General features: G+C 38.7%; 1 protein-coding gene across 2 annotated transcripts in view; it reads right to left on the reverse strand.

Annotated features, from left to right (window-relative positions):
• Positions 1–360: 360 nt before the first annotated feature.
• Positions 361–25,000, reverse strand: part of LOC149132262 (FERM domain-containing protein 5-like) — a 104,100-nt gene continuing 79,460 nt past the window's right edge. For both annotated transcript variants that reach the window (XM_089364044.1, XM_089364043.1), the window contains 3 exons: positions 1,961–2,065; positions 799–841; positions 361–461 (listed from right to left, as the gene is read on the reverse strand). In XM_089364044.1, the coding sequence (XP_089220170.1) occupies positions 379–461; positions 799–841; positions 1,961–2,065 (231 nt within the window). In that variant the 3' untranslated portion in view covers positions 361–378. The remainder of the gene's footprint in view (positions 462–798; positions 842–1,960; positions 2,066–25,000) is intronic.

Consider the following 25,000-nt stretch of genomic DNA (forward strand, 5'->3'; position numbering starts at 1 on the left):
ACATATATATATATAAGAAAGCTAGCGAATGTAAGAAAGCTAACGAATGTGTACAGCAACAAAGACGAAGAAAATTAAACAAGAAAACGGAGAACATGGTACACAATTACAAATACAACAAGAAGTAACACACACACTATGCAAAGTAGAAGCTGCAAGGAATATGTGAGGACAGTTATCAGCATGTTACTCTTTTCAAATCAATAACAGGTTTATTTTTACTTCTTTCAGATCCTCCATAACAGATAAAATGCTAACACGAGAAATGGAACAGTACACAAGCACACGATCACACAACCATCAATGTAGTTACTGCTACACACACACATACACACGCATCTGAGTGTGTATGTGTGTGTATTCACTATGATATACAACTTACCTTGTTATTTCTTCTCGTAATTTGCAAGGATCTGCTGTATAGAACTTCACCACAAAATACAATGTGAAGGACGTGGACCCTAAAATTAGAAATAAAAGGGGATTTTAAATCTTTTATTTTATGGGACCACAAAGTACATTGTGAAGGATATGGGACCTATAATTTGAAATAAAGGGTTCTGACATTTCTTAAAGAATAACAAAGGACAATGTGAAGGATGTGGATGCTATAATTAAAAATAAGGGGTCTGAAACATAAGGGACCACAAAGTAGAACATGAAAGCTGTGGACCCTTTCAAAATGAAGGGCTTTAAAACAAAGGGTTAAAATGGTGACAATGATGACTATGGTAATGATGATGATGATGATGAATGAATGAACGAAAGAGTAAGATGAAAACAGAAACTACGTCTTACCTTTTAATTGAGAAGAAATAGTCTTATTGGAATCCAGCCAATGCTGCAGAAATAGAAGAAAAAGACTACAATTGGCATTGAAAGTGGATTAAAGAATAAAGATTTAAAACAAGAAATTTGGTAAAATTACTATTTTTAAAATCTCACAATGAGAGATATTCAGCAACAGTACTTTGGAGTAAAGATTGTTTGCCAACATAACATGGCAGTCCTGGTTTAGGACGAATACACAGATATTGTTTTGAGCTGAGTGGGATTCCCTTGTTCGAAAATATAAAGACACAGATCGTGTCGTATAGCCAGCTGGAGACAATGTCTCCTGGGGCTAAATTACAACAACATTAGTCCTAAACCAGGACTGCCATGTTATGTTGGCAAACAATCTTTACTACAAAGTACTCTTGATGAATATCTCACATTGTGAGATTTAAAAATAGTAATTTTCTAATTTATAAATCAGTGACTAGTTGTCACTTTGAAAACTATATATCTCGAATGGGAATTTGGCAGTGCTACCTATAGCCAAACAATTATTCTGAGCTGATGAAGAAAAATAACCTGGTTTTCATGATACACAGTGTTTTGAGCTGAGTGGGGGTGCTAGAGTCCCTTGTACAAAAATATAAGGACACAGATCATATCGTATAGCCAGCTGGAGACGATGTCTCCTGGGGCTAAATTACAGCAACATTAGTCCTAAACCAGGACTGCCATATCATGTCGGCAAACAATCTTTACTCCAAGAAATTTGGTATGAACTCTGGAGCTACACTAAAGTTTAAAGCTTAATTCTTTAAACCCATCAAGCACAATTTTATTTAACTTTACTCCTGGAAGACAAAAATGTGAACAGCCACATAGTTTTGTATCTATGGTTCGTTAATTAGCTGAAAAATCGTTATCAGTTGTAAACACAAAACAAGCCCAACTGCCTTTTGCATCTTTCAAGAATGAAGATGATGATGATGATGGTGATAATGGTGATGGTGATCATGATCATGATGATGACAAGTGGTTATGATAATGTTGATGGTGATGATGACGACAACAACATTGATGATGATGATGATCAAGATGGTGATAATGACGATGGGAACAACAATGTTGACGATGAGGATGATGATGATGATGATGAGTAAAGATGGAACTGTTAAATAGTTACCGATTGGTTATTCTGATCCAGGAATCTCAAACCAAAGTAGTCCCTTTCTAATAGATTGACATGGTCAAAGACTTTCCTCAGCAGACAATTGGCCCTGGCAGATGGCTGGAATAGAAACAGGAATCTGTTAGCTTACAATTTAACTGTACAATGGATGAGAAGAGCATTCAATTACTGTTTGTGGCTTTAGAACTATTTTCCTTGTAAAAAGAAAATTTAAACATCGCTAGCTATATTATATATATATATATATATATATATATATATATATATATATTGGTGTTAGGAAGGGCATCCAGCTGTCGAAATACTACCAGATTAGACTGGAGCCTGGTGCAGCCTCTTAGCTTCCCAAGCCCCAGTCAAACCGTCCAACCGATATATATATATATATATAAAAACAAATAATAAATGAGTATATGCATATATACGTACAGGTATGTGCATACCTATGTCTACCTGTATATATAGGTGCATATTTGGGTACAGGACATTGCAAACAAAACGTAGACAAGAAAATAATAATAACCAGAGTACAGAAAACACACAAGCCACACAGAGAACATTTTCCTTCATCAGCTACCCCCGTTTTAACACCGGCGTTTCGAAGAGTGGGGCAGGACGCATCGTTAAAACGGCTCTTCCCATGGAACGCAAATTAAATTTGTATACACAAATTAAACCTGTGCCATGGAGGAATGTAGTGGCGGACAAAAAACAAGACAGGGAAACAAACGGAAAAGGCTATACGGCCAGACGTGAAAAATTATGTGTATATGAACGCTGTGAGGCACGAACTTGAAAGTGGGGGCGAAGTAAGTTCACGTATTTGCTCGGCGATAGCCAAGGAAGAAAAGGATTAGTGACCGGAAGCATGTGACCATGCAGGGGTAAGGGAGAGAGAGAGAGAGAGTGGTAGAGGGAGAAATATATATATATATATATATATATCTGTCTATCTATGTGGTAGATATATATGACAGCTAGTCTATCATATATATAGTTAAAAACACAATTATACAGGCACATGCTCATACATACAAAATGTTACAAGCACACACTACTATATATTCACTACAGTGTGTATACATATATACGCACACACAGAACTGTATACACACATGAAGTCAAATTAATCTGTTTACAGAAAGCTCTTGCCAATTCTAAATGCAACATCTTGAAGTATTTATGTGTTTGCGTATGTATATATGTGTGCCCAGGTGTGCATATATGTATGTATGTAGCTAAATGTTTATGTACTTTTAAGACTATATGTATGATATACAGATAATTATATATGTGCATGTACGTACATATAAATGCATGTGTGTGTGTGTGTGTGTGTGTGTGCAGGTGAAGACAAGGCAGACATCAACAAATATTTAAAAGCCATTTAAGATGCCATTAACAAGACAGTAAAACTGGTCCCTTCCCATGAGAAAAGGGTCTGTTTAGGAGATGGAGGAAGGGCAGTTATGAAGTGGGTGGTGGAGTATGTCTGATGTGGGAGGTGGGGGTGCCTGAGCATGCTCGTTGCATAGTGTACGTGGTAAAGCACATAGTAAGAGGTGGTGTATTGCTTATGTGATGTAGTGTGTGGTTTGTTAGTGTCATTGCTGTTTAAACCTAGGTCTTACCTAATCCTTGTGACCCGTGATCATTAATATTCCAGCCACGACTATCCTGTCTTATTTTTGGTCACAGTATATTTTAGACTACATTATCCTATGTGTTGTTTCCTATTTAAGAAGGCAGGGTGTAATTTTAAGGGGTATATACATATACACACACACACACATATATATATATGCACAAACACACACACATATACATACACACACATATATATACACACACATACAATATATATACATGTATATATACACACACACACACATATACATACATATATATATACATATACACATATATACATACACATATACACATATATATACATATATACACATATATATATGTATACACGATGATGATGTATACACATATATATATACACACACACAGACATATATATACACATATATACACACATATATATATATATACACACACACAAGCATATATATATATATATATTTATATATATATAACCACATATATATGAATGTGTACATGTATTGAGAGCTGTATGTGTATCTATGTGTGTATATGAACATGTGTGTGTGTGTGTATGTTGACCGGGTGGTGTGTGTGTGTTTGCGTGTACGAGTGTGTGTACAAAAAGGTGTAGGGGCAGGGAAAGATGGAGTCAGGGGGGGAGTGCCATTAAGGTAATATCAAATTTCTTCCTTACTGAAGTTCTGCAAACTTTAACTGCTCCCCACCCCACTTCAACTGCCCCCACCGACCCCACTCTCACAATCCCTGCCCCCACAGCAACTCCTTCCTCAGTCTCACTCCATACATTCCTAAACCATCTACCCACTAATCTTCCCATTTCATCATCCCCACACACACACACACACACTTTTTAATTTCCATGAAGACAGGTGTGGTGTGGGGACGTGCGACTGATTCCTCCCTCTTTTACCTCTCGTTTGCACAATGTCTTCACAGTCTTGATAAATTACAAAAAAAAAAAAAAAAAAAACCCAACAATAAAATATCACCCCCCCTTAAGAAAAAATACAAAAAAAAAATAAAAGCTCTAACAACAACAGACAAATATAAAACAAATGTTTTTACCAAATGAGGCATAAACTGAAATTGAAGGAAATCCTCCCCCTCTCTGGGGGCAATTCACAGATGTTGATAGCTGCCAACACAATGTGGCCCAAATGTATACAAAAGACCCAGTCTTTGGTGAGAAGATTATAGTAACATCAGCATATGGTTGTGAATTATCTGAGTCTGTTGAGCGCCAGATGAAATGCCTTCTGGCATTTATTCTGACTTTCTGAGCTCCAAGTTCAAATCCTGCTGTGGTTGACTTTGCCTTCCAGGGTCAATAAATAAGCTACCAGTCTTAATACTTGCGTCTGATTTTGTCTTATTTTTTCTTTCTCTCTCTCTCTCACTCTTGCCTCCTCATTCAGTGAGTGTGTGTGTGTGTGTGTGTGTGTGTGTGAGTATCACTCTCTCTTGAACTACTGTTCTCTGTCTTCCTCTTTTTTTTTTGTCCATCTCTCTCCTTCCCTCCTGTCCTATCCCCCACCTCTCTCCCCCTGGAGGAAACTAGTGGTGGTCAGAACAGGAGAGGGATGGGTCCTGCCAAGTCTAAAAGTACCCAAGACATACCATACGCCACAACAGTGCCCTGTCATCAGGAGTCTAAAACCCAAATAGAAGCAGTAATAGTAACATTACATTAGTAATAACAACAACAACAACAGCAACAGGAATAAAGCAATGACACCAAAAACAACAACAACAAAAAAGACAATGTTACCATTCTAGAGACAGTGGAACCAAAGATACAAGACATGTCCTGAACCATTTCTATATCCTAAAGCATTTAGTGACATAAGGATTTTCTTTCTCGACACCAAGAAGTCTGGTCAAAGTTAAATTATGGTTATTGTATGATAAAAGTTGTGTCATATAAAAGGCACTGGTGCTGGTGCCACATAAAAAGCACCTGCGTTGGTTCCATGTGAAAAGTATTGTTGTTGTTGGTGCCACGTAAAAAGCACTATTTCTGGCGCTATGTGAGAAGCATCCAGTACACTTTGTAGAGTGGTTGGTGCTAGGAAGGGCATCCAGCTGTAGAAACCATGCCAAAACAGACAACTGAAGCCTGGTTTGGGTCCTGGTCTCGTCAGCTCATGTCAAACTGCCCAACCCATACAAGCATGGAAAACGGATGTTAAATGACAATGAGTGTAACTCTGCATATGTCCTTCTGGTGACATACTGTAGTAGTTGTAAACGAGTGTAACTGTCATACAAGCAGTGTCATTCATTTCATTCATTTCCAATTTGTAGGCATCTGCTATATACAAAATAGAAATGTGTGTGTGTGTGTCCCCGTCTGTGTCCATATAAGATAGTGTGGATGACTACCACAGTTAATTTGGTTTTCCATAATGTATATAAATTAAGTATGATACATAGATGGCTATTTTAACCTAATACTGCATTTCTTGCATGTAACAGGTATATAAATGAGGTGTTTCGAACACAGATCAAAAAGGTTCTTTCTAATGTATTTATGAAAGAATTTTTGTATTTTTATTTCAAAATAACTTTAATTGCAGGTGAATTCTGCAATATGTAAAATTATTCAAATGTTATTTAAATATCTCCATATAAAAGGAATCTCTTGCTAACATCACCTGCCTGATACATTAATTATATAAATTGAGATAAATCTGATAATTACATAAAATGAAGAAAACAAGATGAATTTAAAAAAGCATTTTATAGAATTATATTATATGGAATTTTATATACACAGATTAAGAAACAATTTATAGAGTTGTAAAACATTCCCCTGAATATAATTGCCATATACAATATAAATATATGTGTTTGGTTAAGAAGCTACGTGTTTTGAGTTCAGTCCCATGCAATGGTACCTTGGGCAAGTGTTTTCTACCTCAGCCCTGCCCAGATCAAAGCCATGTGAGTGAATTTGGTAAGTAGAAACTAAAAAACCCCACTTGTACATGAGCGTGTGTGTGTTCATGTATATAATAGGTGCATGTGTGGTTGTGTGGTAAGAAGTTTGCTTCCCAATTACATGGTTCTGGGTTCAGTCCCACTGCATGGCACCTTAGGCAAGTGTCTTCTATTATAGCCTTGAACTGACTAAAGCCTTGCGAGTAGATATGGTAGAAAGAAACTGAAAGAAGCTTGTGTGCATGTGTGTGAGTGTGTGTTTCTGTCCTTCACCACCACTTTGCAACCGATGTTGGTGTGTTTACATCCCTGTAACTTAGTGGTTTGGCAAAAGAAAACAATAAAATAAGTACTGGGCTTTAAAATGAAATAAGTACCTGATTTGATTCTTGATTTGATTACTTTGTAAGCCTAGTACTTAGTCTATCGGTCTCTTTTGCCGAACTGCTAAGTTACGGCCAGATCAAAGCCATGTGAGAGGATTTGGTAAGTGGACACTAAAAAAAGCCACTTGTACATGAACGTGTGATAATGATGATGGTGATGATGACAAAGATGAAGATAATGATGACAATGATGATGATGATGATGAACCCAGCTGAATATTAACTGATATTTCATTTCATTTGGTGATATTTAAGCAAAATACATGAAGAACAGGTGCACATATTTTAAGTAAAATTTAAGTTTTACATCATGGAAAATTGAATTTTATAAAAATGTTTGAAAAAAAAAAAAAAAAGCCCAACAAAATAAAATAAATTCACACACAAACTGCAACACACACACACACACATATACTTCCACACACACACACACATATTCTACATACTCATGCACACATACTTCCCCTTCCCACACCTGTACACAATAATGGAAAGATTCGTTTAGATAATCACTCAGCAGGAATTATTGCTCACCTCATATATAATAAAAAGAAATTGAGAAAAAAAAAATGAAATAAATTTGAAAAAAAAAGAAAAAAAAAGGTTTTAATTTGAAATAAATATATTTTATGAAATTAATTTGTATATACACAAATTAAGTATTGATTATTAGTAGGGGGGAAGGAAGTAGAGTCAATTAGTATATATATAATTATTAAGGTGTCAAGCTGGCAGAGTCGTTAGCAGGTGGGGCAAAATGCTTAGCAGTATTTGGTCTGTCTTTACGTCATGAGTTCAAATTCCACCAAGGTCGCCTTTCATCCTTTCAGGGTTGATAAATTAAGTACCAGTGAAACACTGGGGTCGGTACAATCGATTAGTCCCCCTCTCCCAAAATTTCAGGCCTTGTGCCTTTAGTAGAAAGGATTATTATTATCAAGGCAACACGCTGGCAGAATTATAATTACCATTATTATTATTATTATTATTATTTCAAATATAGTCTCAAGGCCAGAAAGTCAAGGGATAGAGTTAGTGAATACCATCAACACCAATACATGACTGGTACTTTATTTTATTGACTTTGGAAGGACCAAAAGCAAAGCTGGCCTCCGATGGGATTTGAACTCAGAACTGTAAAGAGCCAGAAGAAACTAAATACATTAATCTCGAGTAGTAACGGGTTGCAATTAATTAAAGACTAAGAGGAAGGTAAAACATTTCATGGTACCCTAAATGCCACATGTAGATTATGTACCCCTATTCTACCTTGAGATACCAGCTAGTTGTCGTTATCATGGAGGGTCATCAGGTTAACGACAGATAATTAAAGTTTGATAGATGAGGGAAGAAGTGGAGGAGGAAGAGGAAAAGGAGGAGGAGGATGTGTAAAGATAACATGGTATAGGAATGGATGCTGAGGGCTCCCCCCTTCCTCTTCCCACTTATAAAAAAACTACATCTCTTCCTATCACTCCTGCCATTGCCTCCTACCACCATTATACACTACCGCCACCCCCACCCCACCCCCGGGCACTGACATAATTAGGGTTTGTTCTGACTGATTGAGTGGCTTGTGGCAGTGGTCCATGTGTACACGCACACATATACATACATACAAAATATACATGCACACACATTGTAAATATATACATGTGTATATATAAATACATACACACAAACATACATATACTATATACTTACATATTCACACATATATGTGTTTGTGTGTGTGTATGTGTATATATATATATATATATATATATATATACGTGTGTGTGTGTGTGTGTACATATATACATATATATATATATATACATACACACACACACACAAATTATAACATCCTGACACATACATGGTAATAAACAATAACACACACACACACACACACACACACACACACAGAGTGAAAAAATACATATCTATGTCTCATCTGTGTGTGTGTGTGTGCCACTGTGCATGATTGTATGTGTGTGTGAACTTCTATGCATAAGTCAGTGTGTGTGTGTGTATGTGTGAGCATGTATCATTGAAACTATGTGTGTGTATGTGTGTAAGTCTACCAGGTGCCACACTGTCAATGTGCCAATCATCCCTCCATCAATCAGTCTCCCTGTCAATCAATATATCCATGCATCAATATGAATTTCTCTGCATATAAATACACGCTTGTTAATCCGTCAATGTCAGTCAGTGTTTTTGTCAGTCAATGTCAACCAGACTGTGTCATTCTCAAGTTATGTCAATATGTGTGTGTGTGTGTGTGTGTGTGTGTGTGTAAGCCTGACCGAGTTAGTTTGTATCTGAGTTAACCAACTTATTAGTTGCGTTATGTAAGTAAGTAAGTGTATGCTAGTCTGTTTATACATTAGTGTGTCTTACTAACATCCATATAAGCAGACGTGTATTCATATTTTGAATGCATTAAACACTTAAAATGGGAGCAGCGAGTTTCAATGTATGTTGTATTACTCTTTTACTTGTTTCAGTCATTTAACTGCAGCCATGCTGGAGCACCGCCTTAAGCCGAACAAATCAACCCCAGGACTTATTCTTTGTAAGCCTAGTACTTATTCTATTGGTTTCTTTTGCTGAACTGCTAAGTTACAGGGACGTAAACACACCAGCATCGGTTGTCAAGCGATGGTAAGGGGGACAAACACAGACACTCAAATATATATATACATGTATATATACGATGGGCTTCTTTCAGTTTCCATCTACCAAATCCACTCACAAGGCTTTGATTGGCCAGAGGCTATAGTAGGAGTCGCTTGCACAGTGGAACTGAACCCAGAACCATGTGGTAGGGAAGCAAGCTTCTTACCACACAGCCACTCCTGCACCTATTAGTTTAATATTTGAAAAGAAGGAGAGGAGTCTTGACATTTTGGACACAGGTTCACTCAGCTGTAGAAATGAGGTGTGATGTCACTGGTGCCAAGCAGTATCGGCCCCTTTGCCTTTCCCTTGGATAACATCAATGGCATGGAGAGGGGAAGCTGTTATGCATGGGCGACTGCTGATCTTCCGTAAATAACCTTGCCTGGACTTGTGCCTCAGAGGGCAACTTTCTAGGTTGGGGATCCAGTCAGGTGGCGCTGGCATCAGCCACAACTACAGTTTCCATTTGATTATGGTTTGATTTGATTTGATGTTGATGTACTTGACTCAATAGGTCTCATTTTTTTAATTAGTTGAGTTTGCAGTAAGGGTCAGTGACAATAAGTTTATCTGACAGTCCCTCTAAGACCGTTGAGCTTGATATCATTAACATTTTTAGAGAACAAAGAACACACAAAATAATGTAATCCTAGATGGGTAATGCCAGAGAGAAGGGCAGGATGATCATAAATGGAATACATTTTATCAAAGGTCTCCTGGATCAGAATTTATCCCAGAGGTGGAGTTGTGGTATGTTTAAAATCCAACTTCCTCCTGCCACCAGATCTCGCCCTCTAATCTACCCCATCACTTTTTAATGCTTTTTTTTTTACCCAATCATTCTGCCATGCCACTTATGCTCATTCCCTCCTGTGCAGGCATCAATCTACACAAGTTCATACTGAATCCTCCCTACAGATCGATCTTAAAAATTCTGACATGACCTACAAAGGTCATGGGAGTGACTCTCCTTTTCTGACTAATTAATACACACACACACACACACACACACACACACACACATGCATACATACACAGACATACCTATACAGAAACACTAACATACACACTCACATGTACTTACACAAATATACACATACATGCATACAAACATATATACATATATATATATTTATATACATATATATATACATACATATACATACACACAAACATACATATGTATAAACATTCATACATGCACATATATATACATCCACATACAAACATACACATGTATATATACATACATAAACATACATATATACATACATATATGTATATACATACATACACACACACACATACATACATATATTCATACATACATATATATACAAACATAGTCAAACATACATACACACATACATACATACATACACACATATATTCATACATACACACACATATTCATACATATATACACACACACACACACACACACACACACACCCACATCCATTCACACGCCCATACCCACAAACAGGAACATATCAATAATTACTTCTCCCCACTTTGAAGTTACATATTTATTAAACGTCTTTGATGTGTTTTGTCATTGTTTAGATTATTATTATTATTATTATTATTATTATTATTATTGTTCTTGTTGTTGATGTTACTCCTGTAGTTCTCATTATTGCTGTTTTTGTTATTACTGTTTTTTTATTATTGAGTTACTTTTGTTAATTTTTTATTTTATTTCCGTGGTATATGTTGTCTTGTTTATCATTACTATCATTATTATTGTTGTTGTTGTTATCCATCATCATTATTACCATCATCATCATTATGAATATCATTATCATTATTATTGTTGTTGGTGGTGTTGTTGTTATCCATCATCATTATTATTATTTATTGCTTCTTGTTGTTTCCTTTGTTGTTATTATTGTCTGTCATGTTTGTTGTGTATTTGTTGTTGTTTGTTGTTGTTTGTCTATTTGATTTTCCTCCTTTTTGCTTACGCCCCCTTCTTCCCCCCACTCCCCCCCCCCACACCATTTATTATTAAAATAAAATCAACAACAAATCATGAGGTCCCTACGCTACTCACCCCTCAAAAAAAACATTAGTCACCCCCCCCTCCACTTTTCAATACTACACCCACCACCACCACCGCCGCCCCTTCTGTCTGTCGCAAACACCAGCTCCACCTACAGGAAGTTGATTTAAACAACACTAAAACTACATTACTTTATTAGTCACATGAATGTTGCGGCGGTGGTGTGGTGATGGTGGTTGTGGTAGTAAATGTGGTGGTAGTAGTTACTGTGGTCGTGTTGAGGTGATAGTGTTGGTTGCTAATGGGGGTTGTGGTTTAGGTTCTAGGGCGGTGGTACTTGTAGTGATGGTGGTAGTGGATGTGCTCATGGTGGTGGTGGTGGTGGTGGCAGCAGTAAAAGGTGCAGTAGTTGTGGTACTAGCTGTAATAGTAGTAGTATTATCAGTGGTGGTAGTGGTGGTGCTGGTTGTAGTAAGTGGTGGCAGCAGTAGTGAAGGTGGTAGTGGGCTGTGGTATTGGTAATGTTGGTGTTGGTATTGACTGTAGTGGTGTTGGTGGTGGTAGTAGTGATGATGTTTGAGGGTGATGGGTGTGTCATCACCCATAATTCAACCACCATCATTTGAATTTAGTCTCCAAGAAACAAGCTCCGGAGGTTACTTTCCTTTAACCATATTGCTCATAATATGTGTAACTACCCCCACTCTCTCACTTTATATATATATATATATATATATATATATATATATATGCATATATATACATAGATATATATATCAAGTGATTGACCAGACTACTGGATGTTGTTATGCATCGTTGGTCACAATGCACGCTTTGCATCATTTTAGCATCCAAATGGCGCCACTGCACCAGCTAGGCAGGCCGGCAGGTTTATACATGCATATATATATATATATATATATATATATATATATATATGGGAGAATTTACGAAAAAAACAATAACAGACGAGGACAGGTGGTGTAAACAACAAAAGGATGTATTAATTAGTATGACGCTCGGGAATACGGAAAGTCTTTAACGTTTCGAGCTACGCTCTTCAACAGAAAGAATAAGGAGAAAAACAAGGAGAAAAACACGGAGAAAAAATGAATAGTCACTGGTCAACGATCTATCAAGAAAAAGACTGAGACATAAGACCTCTCAAGAAAGTCACCCCAATGCACTCAGGATGTTAGTTGCTCATCATTGAGACAGGTGCAGGAGTACCTTGGGACCGTATTCATGAGTGATGGAAGGCAAAGGCTGAATTGGATGCTACAGTTGCAGATGGTGGGACAGTAATGCACCAACTCCTGCATTTGGTCCTCAGAGTGGTTGGTAAAAATGCCAAACTTTGGTTTTTGAGCCTATCCTCATCTATGGTCCTGAATGTTGGGTACTGACCTAAAGAGTAAGATCTCTGATATAAGTGGCTGAAATGGGGTTTCTCTGAAGGACACCTGGATACTGGCTTGGGAACAACATTTGCTTGGGGTGCAAACCCTTGTCCAACATTTTTTACAAACTTCAAGCTATTTTTCATTGATCACTTTTTACTCACTGTTTTATAAGCCTAAGAAAAGTAAGTTGGGGTGCAAATTTTGATTTTGCAACACCAAAATATTTTGGCAGGTGCACCTGCACACACTGCACCCCGTTCCCGGGCCCATGCACCTGGAATAACATTATTTGATTGGTTGTGTAGGTCAGATCTCTTAGTCTTTTCTGGTCAAGTTGTTACATTTCTGCATTGAGAGGTTGGGGTTAGATCAAGGATGAGATGATCGGACAATAGGTATAACCCCGGTTTATTGAAAGTGCAATGATGGATGCTTCTGATACATTACAGGGAGGAGCCTGAGACCCCAGCTCCCACGACCATCCTTCTAGCACTTGAAAATCACACACACACACACACACACATTTATGTATATGTTTATAGCTGTCCATCAAATCCACTAATGACCAACTCCTTCAACTGTGAGTCCTTTGATGACTTTACAGCTTAAAGGGAGGGCAATAAACAAAGAAAGCAGGGGTTGCTTGGCCTCGTGTGTGTGTGTGTGTGTGTGTGTGTGTGTGTGTGTGTTGATGGAAACAGGAAAAATAGAACTCAAAGTATGAGTATATGTATATTTTTTATTAATATTTAGCAGAATAGAGTGACTCAAGGTCTGAGAGTTTCAATATACACACACACACACAGACACATATACATATACGTAACATAAATTTATATATATATATATATATATGCATACTCATACACACACATACAAACATGCACATATATATATTATATAAACAAATTGACAAACAAAAATGATACGCGTGAATAAATGATGCTTTTTGGGAGGTTGTGCAGACACACGCACCCCGCAGAGAACACACACACACACACACACTATACTGACTCACACATAGAGAAATGCACTAAACAAAGCTTTCAATATTACTCATTCTCTCACACACACACACACACACACACACACACACACACACATACATACACACAATGTAACAATCATCAGAACATCAAAGTAAACTCCACAAACCACCACCACCACCACCATCATAAACAATAACAACAACAACAACAGCTGACATAGTTAAATGGTGGGGGGGGGCAGAAGGTGGTCTATTGATGTAACAAACTAATGGTAGTCACCTGAACACAAAAGGGGAGACCAAATTAAAGGTAGGGGGCGTGAAGTTTTTTACCCACCCCTACCACTCCCTCTCTCTAAGTGACTCTAAATGATTCTTCCCCCTCCTACACCTAATCCATACATATGTGCATACAAACACACACATACACATATATATATACATACACATACATACTATATGTGTATATATAGACATATGCATACATACATGCATACATTCACATATGCATCCATACACATACATATATATGACTTGATTCCATTGGTCACGAATGACCATGAATGCACCTAAGAGTTTCCCCTCCAGGGTCACGTCTGGGCAGAAAGTTGCCTCACCGGTGGATGCAAAACCTAGGGTTGTTTTTATGGAAGGCCAACAGTCACCCATGCATACCAGCTTTCCCTCTCCACGCCACCGATGCTGTCCAAGGGAAAGGCTAAGGGGCCGATTCAGTTTGGCACCAGTGACATCGCAACTCCTTTCTACAGATGAATGAACTGGAGCAACATGAAATATAGTGTCTTGCTCAAGAACACAACATGCAGCCTGGTCTGGGAATCAAATTCACAACCTTGCAATCGTAAGCTCAACGCTCTAACCACTGAGCCATGTGCCTTCATATGTGTTTTTACATATTATCTGCTATGTCTATAGTGTGCAATATTTGCAACACCCAGGAAACTATGATGTACTAGCATGTTGTCAACTTAATGTGACAACCTCATAAAAGGGAAGAATGCTACTGTTATTTAGCCCTAGGAAACACCATTTCCTGTTGGACTTGACACATTTCCTGTGTCCTTATGTTTTCAAAGTGGAGACAAGCACATCCACCCAGCAAAGCCAGCATCCAGAGACTAATTTCAGAGTCGTTGCTCATCATCAGTCTGGAGTAGCATGGCTTAATAGCTGTTGATGCCTATCCGCCTTTGAAAACATAGTTATTTCAAGAGAAATACATCCACTGAATTTTGAAAATAGAAATAATATATTTCTAAATCTCTCAGGAAATGTGTCAAGTCCAACAAGAAACAGTGTTTCCCAGGGCTAAATAACAGTAGCATTCTTCCCTTTTATGGGACTGTCACATTAAGTTGACAACAGCAGCAGTAGTAGTAGTAGTAGTAGTAGTGGGGTAAGTGAGCATGGGTGTCAAACATGGTTGATATGAAGAGGAAAAAAAGGGTGTGGGTACCACTTGTAAGGTGTCAACAGGTACCCCCTTTACCAAAAACATTATCTGGGGGTGTAATTTCTTAAGCACTGTCTTCAGATTACTCATCAGGTAAAATATTAAATACCTGAGAGGTGGAACACTGGTTGTGGGGGTGATTTACTTTGGTGGGGGTGGGGTGCCAGAATTGTGGCAGAAGATGGGTTGGTGTTGATACATTCGCGCGGTTGGGGTGAGTTAAAGTAGGGGTGATGTGAGTGTAAAAATGCTTAAGGGTTGGTACAGTGAAAGAGGGTGGCAGTGCACTAGGTATGGGGTGCATTAAGGGTAGGTGAGAAAATGGGTGGCAGTGGGTGAGTGCTGTTAAAGTGATTGTTGTGGGGTATAGTGCGTACACAATGCGTGGCTTTGTGGGCAGGGGTGGGGTACAGTAGATGAGGGAACCCTGAGAGACAGACAGATAGATAGACAGACAGATAGAGAGAGATAGATAGATAGATAGACAGACAGATAGACAGTTAGACAGGAAGATAAAGAGATAGACAGACAGATAGATAGGTAGATATAAGGGGTCAGCGAAGGTGTTACAGTAAGTGGGTGGACAGTGTGTGTGTGAGAGAGAGGGGGGCGGGGGTAAAGAGCACCTATTACTGAAATTAATCTTCAAAATATGAAGAGATTATTTTTTCTTTGTTGTTGTTACTGCCACAGTAGTTGTGGCGGTTGTCATAGTAGTGATGGCTGTTACTGTAGTAGTAGTAGCAGCAGTAGTGGTGTTACTGTTTTCCATGTAGTGGTTGTTGTCACTAGTGTTGTTGTTGTTGTTGTTGTGGTTGTTTGTAATTTTACGAAATTATTTATTTATATAGGTTTTTCAATATTATTATGATAAATAGCTTCGTCATGTCACCGTCACTACCCTGCACCTCCACCCCCACCCCACTTCCTGACACCCCTCCCAGTCCCCCCATACCTCCACCCCCACTCCCACCTTAACTTCTTACGAAAAACAACAACAATAGCAACAACAACAACAACCTGCTATTGGTACAAACACAATTAAAAACACATCAAATGGATCAAAGAAGAGGTGAGAGGTGGAGAAAGAGAGAGGAGAACTCCCACCATCACCACCATCATCATCATCACCACCATCATCATCGTTATCATTATTATTGTCAAAACTACTGTCACAGTTATCAGCATTATTACCCCTGCCAATACCAACATCCCCACCACCCTCATCATTGTCATCAACAACATTACAACCGTTGTTGTTGTTGCTGTTGTTGTTATAGCTATTCATCAACAACATCATAGCAATCCTCCCCTGCATCATCATCATTGTCAGCATCGTCACTACCGCCACAGCCATTGTCTCATCCAGCATCGAATACCACCACCACCACTACAATCCCTACACCCAAACTAAAACCCCTAACAGCAAAATGTCCCCCCACCCCATCCTTGATCCAGTGTGGGCAACAAGAAATGTCCCACCATTCAAATTATGAATCTGGGACGTGACATACTGTGACACACTCTCCGGTTCCAATCTTGCTGCTATGTGTTTATGTGTTTGTATTTGTCCTCCCCCCCCATCACCATCGCTTGACAACTGATGTTGGTGTGTTTATGTCCCCATAACTTAACAGTTCGGCAAAAGATACCAATCGAATAAGTCCTGAGATCGATTTGTTCAACTAAAGGCGGTGCTCCAGCATGGCCGCAGTCAAATGACTGAGACAAGGAAAAGAATAAAAGAAAAAAAAGAAAGAATGTGTGTGTGTATGTGTGTGTGTGTGAATGTACACACAATGCAATTTCATTCAAACTATAGCAATCTCCACACCCACCTACACCCTACAAACTTGTACATTCGCACCCCACCACCGTCGCAACCGCCAGCCCTACCCCAGCTCTATATTTAATAATCTGGAAACTAACAATACAAGAAAAATAAACAAACAAAACTGCCGTGTGTGTGTGTGTGAGAGAGAGAGAGAGAGAGAGAGAGAGAGAAAGAGAGAGAGAGAAAGAGAGAGAAAGAGAGAGAATGTGTCAATGTAATTAATTAAATCCATCGTCACAACTCTCCCCCTACACTCCCCCTACCCACAAGTAAAAGAGACATTGTAGTCTCCACCCCCACCCCAACTTATAAACATATTCCTTTAAATATTTTGCTCTACCCCCAGTTCGAGGGGAAACTGTAACCTCACCCCCGCTTACAGATCTCACAACACACACACTCCCTTGAAATATATTGTGCAGGGATGGCCCACCGGTTAAGAAGCTTGCTTGCTGACCATGCAGTTCTGGGTTCAGTCCCACTGTGTGATACCTTGGGAGCAAATGTCTTCTGCTAAAGCCCCAGACTGGCCAATGCTCTGTGAGTGAAACTGAGACACAGAAACTGTGTGGAAGCCCAATGTGTGGATGCATGTATAAAAAAAAAAAGAGACTAGAAACATTTGGTATATTTTTAATCCCATGTTACACACACACACACACATCTCTCTCTCTCTCTCTCTGTAGATATATATTGCTTATACATTGTGAGACTAATAACCTGATGTAGAACTCAATATGTGTGTTTCATCTCTCTGTGTGTGTGTGTGTGTGTGTGTGTCTGTGTGTGTGTGTGTGTGTGTGTGTGTGTGTGTGTAAGTGATTTAGGTGTCAATAAAATTATTAAAAATTTGTTTTTTTCTTTTCTTTTTTACTTGCTGAATCTGGAAGAAAGGGCAGTGGCCATCACCTTCAAATCGCAACCTCTCACCCCCCCCCCATCTAGATTGTTCCATCAATTAAATTGACCTCATTAATAGATTAGTATTTGACCAATCAATCCACCCACCACACAGAAAAAAGAAAAAAAAACGTGTGCATATGAGAGAAAGAGAGAGTGAGAGAGAAAAAGGGGAAAGTAAGAGGGAAAGAGAGAGGTTTAGAGAAGCGGGGAGAGGTAAAGACAAAGAGAGAGAATGTGGATGAAAGAGAGAGAAAGAGAGAGAAAGAGAAAGGGAGAGAGAAAGAGAGAGAGAGAGGGGGGGGGGACTAAATTGAGAGGATTTAAATGCAGGAGAAAAAGAAATTTCTCAGAGATTTTATCTTTTTATTGAGAACAAAATATAGAGGTAGCTTAATTAACCACAATTACTGTAATGCTAATTATAGCAGATTAGCTTTAAGGCTAAGATTAAGGCTATAATGTGTACTGAGATTAGTTATAAGGATTATCTACCAACACCACCACTCCCATCATGACCATCACTACCATGTTTATAAACACTTCGTTATTGATGGACAGTGAAACTGTTAATTACACACAAACACACATGTGGCTGTGTGGTAAGAAGCTTGTGTGACAGAAGACACTTGCTCAAGGTGCCACATCGTGGGACTGAACCCAGAACCATGTGGTTGGGAAGTAAGCTCCTTACCACACAGCCACAAGAAATATTTGAAGAAAATTTAACAAAAATACCCATAATATAAATCCAGTCATATCATATGGATTCAATCATAAATATCAAATATGAAATATGTGTTTGATCAGGGCTGGTAAGGTGAGGGGGCAACACCAGGCTCCAGTCTGATTCACCATAGTTTCTATAGCTGGATGCCCTTCCTAACACCAAGCACTCTGAGAGTGTAATGGATGCTTTTATGTGCCACTGCCATTTGCATGACACTAGTGTCTGTCACGGCTGCAGTTTTACTTGGCTTGATGGGTCTTCTTCTCAGGCACAGAATATTGCCAAGGGTCCCGGTCATTTGTGAATTAATCATGCATTATCTTGTAGCTTCATGATTTCTGTAATGTGATTGTTTGTTTTTAGAAAGGCATTGTAGGATAGGCATGAGAGGCAGGATCTAACCAGTTTGAACATAAAACAAGGCAGCATATTTGGTTTGTCTTAAATGCTAAAAGGTTAATAGAAAGTGTTAGTTATATTACCTGGGTGTAATTATGTCCATATATCTGTGTTTGTGAATGTATATATGTGTGTGTGTGAGTCCGCATGTGTATGTATGTGTATAGTTAATCATCATTTAACGTTCGTGTGCCATGCAAGCATGGGTGGGACGGTACCACAAAAGCCAGCCAGGTCGAAGTCTGCACCAGACTTCTGTGACTGTTTTGGCAGGATTTTTACAGCTGGATGCCCTTCCTAACACCAACCACTCAGCAGAGTGGACTTAGTGCTTTTTACTTGGTACAAGCACAAGTGAGGTCAGTTTTGGCAAGGTTTTTACAGCTGGATGCCCTTCCAGACACCAACCACTTTACTGTGTGGACTGGGGGCTTCTAAGTGGCAGCTGCACTGACAGGGTCACCAAGTACTTGCAAGACAAAAACTTTTAAGAAGGGAGGAAGCATTGGAGGAGGTGATGATGAAAAGGTTATAGTGCAACAGATACAGGTGTCTTGCTGTGGAGGAAGTACAGGGTTACCCAGCCAGCAAGAGAAAGATCAGGGATCAAGACAGAAACAGGTGTGCTACCACAAAGAAAATACACGGTTGCCCAACTTGAGGGAAGTGCAGGAGAAGGAGAGAGAGAGTCGGAGACTTCAGGGTGGAGATGGTGGCAAAATACCTGGCATACTCACAAGGAACAGGGATCAGAGTATAAATGGGATGGTTGAGTAAAGGAAGAGAGAGATATAGATGGGGGCAAGTGCCAGGGTATACCCTTGAGGTTCAAATGCTGTAATATAAGTGGTAGGATATTGTGAAGGGAGTATGATTAAAGAGTGCAAATGAGTGGTGAAGACCTGCGTATGTATAGAGTTGGAGGGGCTACTGGGCAGTAATGATGCAAAGGAACAAGGGTGTGAGGACAGGATTGGGGAGTGAGAGATGGGCAAGTGGTGAGAGGTAGGCAATGGGTGAGAGCTAGGCATAGTGAATGAAGGAAGAAATGCAAGAAAGAGATGTAAATTGGTTTGTTGGGGTAGGGTGAGGGAAAAGTTTTCTTGTTACATGTGGGTGGAACACCCAGGTGGGAGGCTAGTAGATGGCAATAATAGAGTGAGACAAGGCATGTAGGTAGAACGCACAGGTGAGGGGCAAGCAGAAGTGAGAAGTTTTCTTGTCAGGTGTGGGTGGGACACAAAACGCTTCTAGAACTCAGTTTTGCTGATGTGGGCAGGTCTTCTCAAGAACTTCATATCACCAGACATCTTGGTCCATTGTCATTTCCGCCATGAGGCCCAACATTCTGAGATCGGTCCTTACCACTTCATCCCATGTTTTCCTGGGTCTCCCTCTTCCACGGGTACCATCCACTTTCAGTAATCAGCACTTCTTTATGCAGCTGTCCTCATTCATACGTGCCACATGTCCAAACCAACATAGTCTTCTCTCTTGCATGCTACATTTGATTCCTCTTATGCCCAACTTTTCTCTCAATACATTTGCACTTTGTCGTACATGTGCACTGACGTTGCACATCCAACAGAGCATGCTACCTTCGTTTCTCTCCAGTCTATGCATGTCTTCAGCATTCAGAGCCCATGTCACACTACCATAGAGTATAGCCATTCATACACAAGCATCATACAGTCTAGCTTTCACTCTGAGAGAGAGGCCTCTTGTTGCCAACAGAGTTAATAGCTCTCTCAACAATATGCTTATTAATGCACTGATGTGCATGTATATATGCCAGTGTGTATATAGTCAACTAATATAAACTGTGTGTGTGTACGTGTGAGCGTATATATAAATATATATACACATATATATATATTTTATGAGAGAGAGTTGACTAATGTTAACTGGTGTGTATGTATGATTGTATGAGTGCATGCATGTAAGTCTGTGTGAATGTGTGTGTGTGTGTGTGTGTGAGTGTTTGTGTGTGTGTGTCTATGTATGTATGTCTGTGTGAGTGTGTGTGTGTGTGTGTCTATGTCTGTGTGAGTATGCAAATATGTAGATCTGTATGAGTGTGTGTGTGTGTGTGTGTGTGTGTGTGTGTGTGTGTGTGAGTCCCTCTACACCTCATTATAATTTACAAATACTTCAAACAATTAATCATATTCATTTAAAAACCTGTCTGTCTGATTGTCAGTGTCTGTGTGTCACTCCAAATAGAAAAGATGGGAGGGAAGGGGAGAGAGACCATGTTTTAATAAAAAAAAAAAAAGGATTTTAATATCTTTATAAATTTTTCTTAGTAATTTTTTATATTTCTGTATTTCATTCTTCTATTTTCTTCTTTCTTCTTTCTCTCTTTCCATTCTCAGTAGTCTTTCATTCCTTGTTTCTTTCATTCTCTCATTCGGACACTTCATTCCTTCTTCCATTGTCTCTTTCATTCTTTCAGATTTCTTTCTCGATTTCCTTAATTTGCTCTCTTATTTTTCATTCATCATATTTTCCAGTTCATTATTTCCCCATTCATTCATTCATTCACTCATTCATTCTTGCCTTCATTTATTTGCTCATTCGCTCAATAACCTATTTATTTAAAGCAGGGAGCTGGCAGAATTGAGTTCAAATTCCACCGAGGTCGACTTTGCCTTTCATCCTTTCAGGGTCAATAAATTAAGTACCAGTTATGTACTGGAGTCAATCTAATCAACTGGCCCCCTCCCCCAAATTTTCTTTTACTTGTTTCTGTCATTAGACCGTGGCCATGCTGGGGTACTGCCTACAAGAATTTTAGTCAGACAAATTGACTCCAGTACTATCTTTTTAAGCCTGGAACCCATTCTGTTGGTCATCTTTGCTGAACCACTAAGTTACGGGGGACATACCAACGCCAGCTATCAGGTAGTGATGAGAGACAAACGTAAACACAAAGACACCCACACAAACACACACACACATATATGGCAGGCTTCTTTCAGTTTCCATCTACCAAATCCACTCCCAAGGTTTTGGCCGGTGCAAGGCTATAGTAGAAGACATTTGCCCAAGGTGCCATGCAGTGGGACTGAACCTGGGACCATGTGGTTGGGAAACAAGCTTTTTACCAAGCAGGCATCAGTTTTTCTGAACAATGAATTACCTTTAATTGTTTTTGTAGTGCAGTCCACACCTGAGCTATATGATCTGTGAACTCCCTTAACTAGAAACAACAGCCAAATCTCTCTCTCGCACCACATCATAATGTCTTAGTAATAAGACCCACTGGATATATTATGCCAAAAAAACAGTCAGGATGGTCATGGCTGGATCATAGGCCTGTTCCGTCAAAGCTAAACTGGAGTTAACAATGAAAACAACAACAACAACAATGGAAAGCTAGGAAGGGAACATTTAGATGGTTGCTCGGATTGCTAGAAATAGCAGCCAAGTCACCTTCAAAATTATATTCTATGGGATATATAGGATATATATACAACTGATGTATTCATAGGTGATGGTCATATCCATCTGGAGTGTATTTGATCAATGTTCTGCTGGACTAGAGCTGCCTAGGGCTAAACAACTACATCAACATTATTGTTACTGTTATCATCATCATAATCATTATCATCACCATCGCTATCAGCATCATTATGGTCGACATCATCATCACTATCATCATCTCCATCACCACCAGATCTGCCGTTATCATCATCATCATCATCATCATCAACTAACACCACTGTGTCTAACCTAACTCAAAGACCACTACTACTACCACCACCACCATCACCACTACTACAACTCCCACTACTACTACCACCACCACCATCGCTACTACAACTCCCACTATTAACACTACTACCACCACCACCACCACCACAACCATTATCGATAATACCACCACCAACACCACCACCACCACCACTACTATTATGACTGACACCAAAGTGCAGCTACCACTAACTGCAGTATCAATATGCACAGAAATATGCATATTGCAGCTTATGCACTGGAAAACACTTCTTTTTTTAATTAAAGATAAAAGATATCTTTGAACAATAGAATGTTACCATGGATACAGAGAAAATCAATTTTCAAAGATTTTGGTGAATTTCACAGAAAAATTTACATATTCTAATGGATGTGTACGCGCATATATATATATATATATATATATATATATATATTTATCTTTTATTTGTTTCAGTCACTGGACTGTGGTCATGCTGAGGCATCAGCCTGAAGGGTTTAGTCAAACAAATCAACCTTGGAATTTATTCTATTGTTCTCCTTTGCCAAACTGCTAAGTTACTGGGATGTAGACAAACCAACACTGGTTGTCAAACAATAGCAGGGGACAAACACAAACATATATATATATATATATATATATATATATATATATATATATATATATATACATGAAGGGCTTCAGCACAGTTTCTATCTACCACATGCCATCACTAGGCATTGGTCAGCCTGGGACTGTAGTAGATACTTGATCAAAGTGGCATACATTGGGACTGAACCTAACACCATGTGAGTGCAAAACAACCTTCTTAACCACACAGCCATGCCTATACACGTGTACAATACACATATGCATATATTATACATGCATATGTGTGTGTGTGTGTGTGGTCATAGCCTTTGGACTGAAACACAAAAGAAATATATATATATATATATATATATATATATATAAAATTTTAAAAAGCAACAAGGATATCCAGAGGTAATGCAGTACAATCGTTTCAATTAACTCCATTTAATTGAACAATGCAATCATTACATCAATTTAAATGCAGAGCAATCCTCAGCTGCATAAGGACATAGAAATTAATTAAATTAAAACAGATGGACACATTAGTATAATTTTACCTAAAATCTCCAAGAAGGTAAGGAGATAGACAGAGAACATGCTGTCTTCACTTCAGCTTAGAAGCTACACAGTACAGGATGTCACCAAAAGTAAACAACATGAAATAAGGAAACAAATGAGTTAAATACGCAAATAACGAGAGAAAGAAAAAGAAACAAGTAATACAAAGAATGACCCTTCATCAGTTGTTGGCTGTGTATCTACTTCTCGTTTTGAGCAATCAATGATAATATGAGTCTTTGAAGACAGTTGCTTCCATAAATAGTAAAATAAAATTTTGGATTTATGGAGGGTCAAAGTTTGGATGAAAAAGGTCAGTGGAGACAGGACTGTTTTACATCCACTTTCCCTTTGTTGCTATAGATTAGTAGAGTCAACATGAGTTTAGTTTTTAGTTTAAGTAACTTTGCTTCAGGACAAGTTGGGGGGACCATATCTCACTCACACATAGATAAAGAGAGAAAGCGGGTGGGGAGAAGGTGTGATAGACAGTAATGAAGATGGGTTGAGGTGAAGGGGGTCACTGCATCAAATTACCCCAACCCTAGCTCAGCCCTTATTCATGTGAAGCACAGATTCTTGTACCGTTGATAAAACAAGTACCAGTCAAATACTGGGGGTCAATGTAATCATCTTCCCATCTCCCTTCAAAAACTGCTGGCACTGAGCCAGATTTGAACCCCTTATTTATTCTGGCTCTAAAAGTGGCAACTTAGCAAAATTGGTAATAATTTGGATAAAATGCTTAGTCGTATCTCTTCCATTTCTGTACGTTCTGAGTTCAAATCCCACCAAAGTTGACTTTG

This window comes from Octopus bimaculoides, chromosome 16, assembly GCF_046866305.1.
Source record: "Octopus bimaculoides isolate indiv1 chromosome 16, ASM4686630v1, whole genome shotgun sequence".
NCBI lineage: Eukaryota > Metazoa > Mollusca > Cephalopoda > Octopoda > Octopodidae > Octopus > Octopus bimaculoides.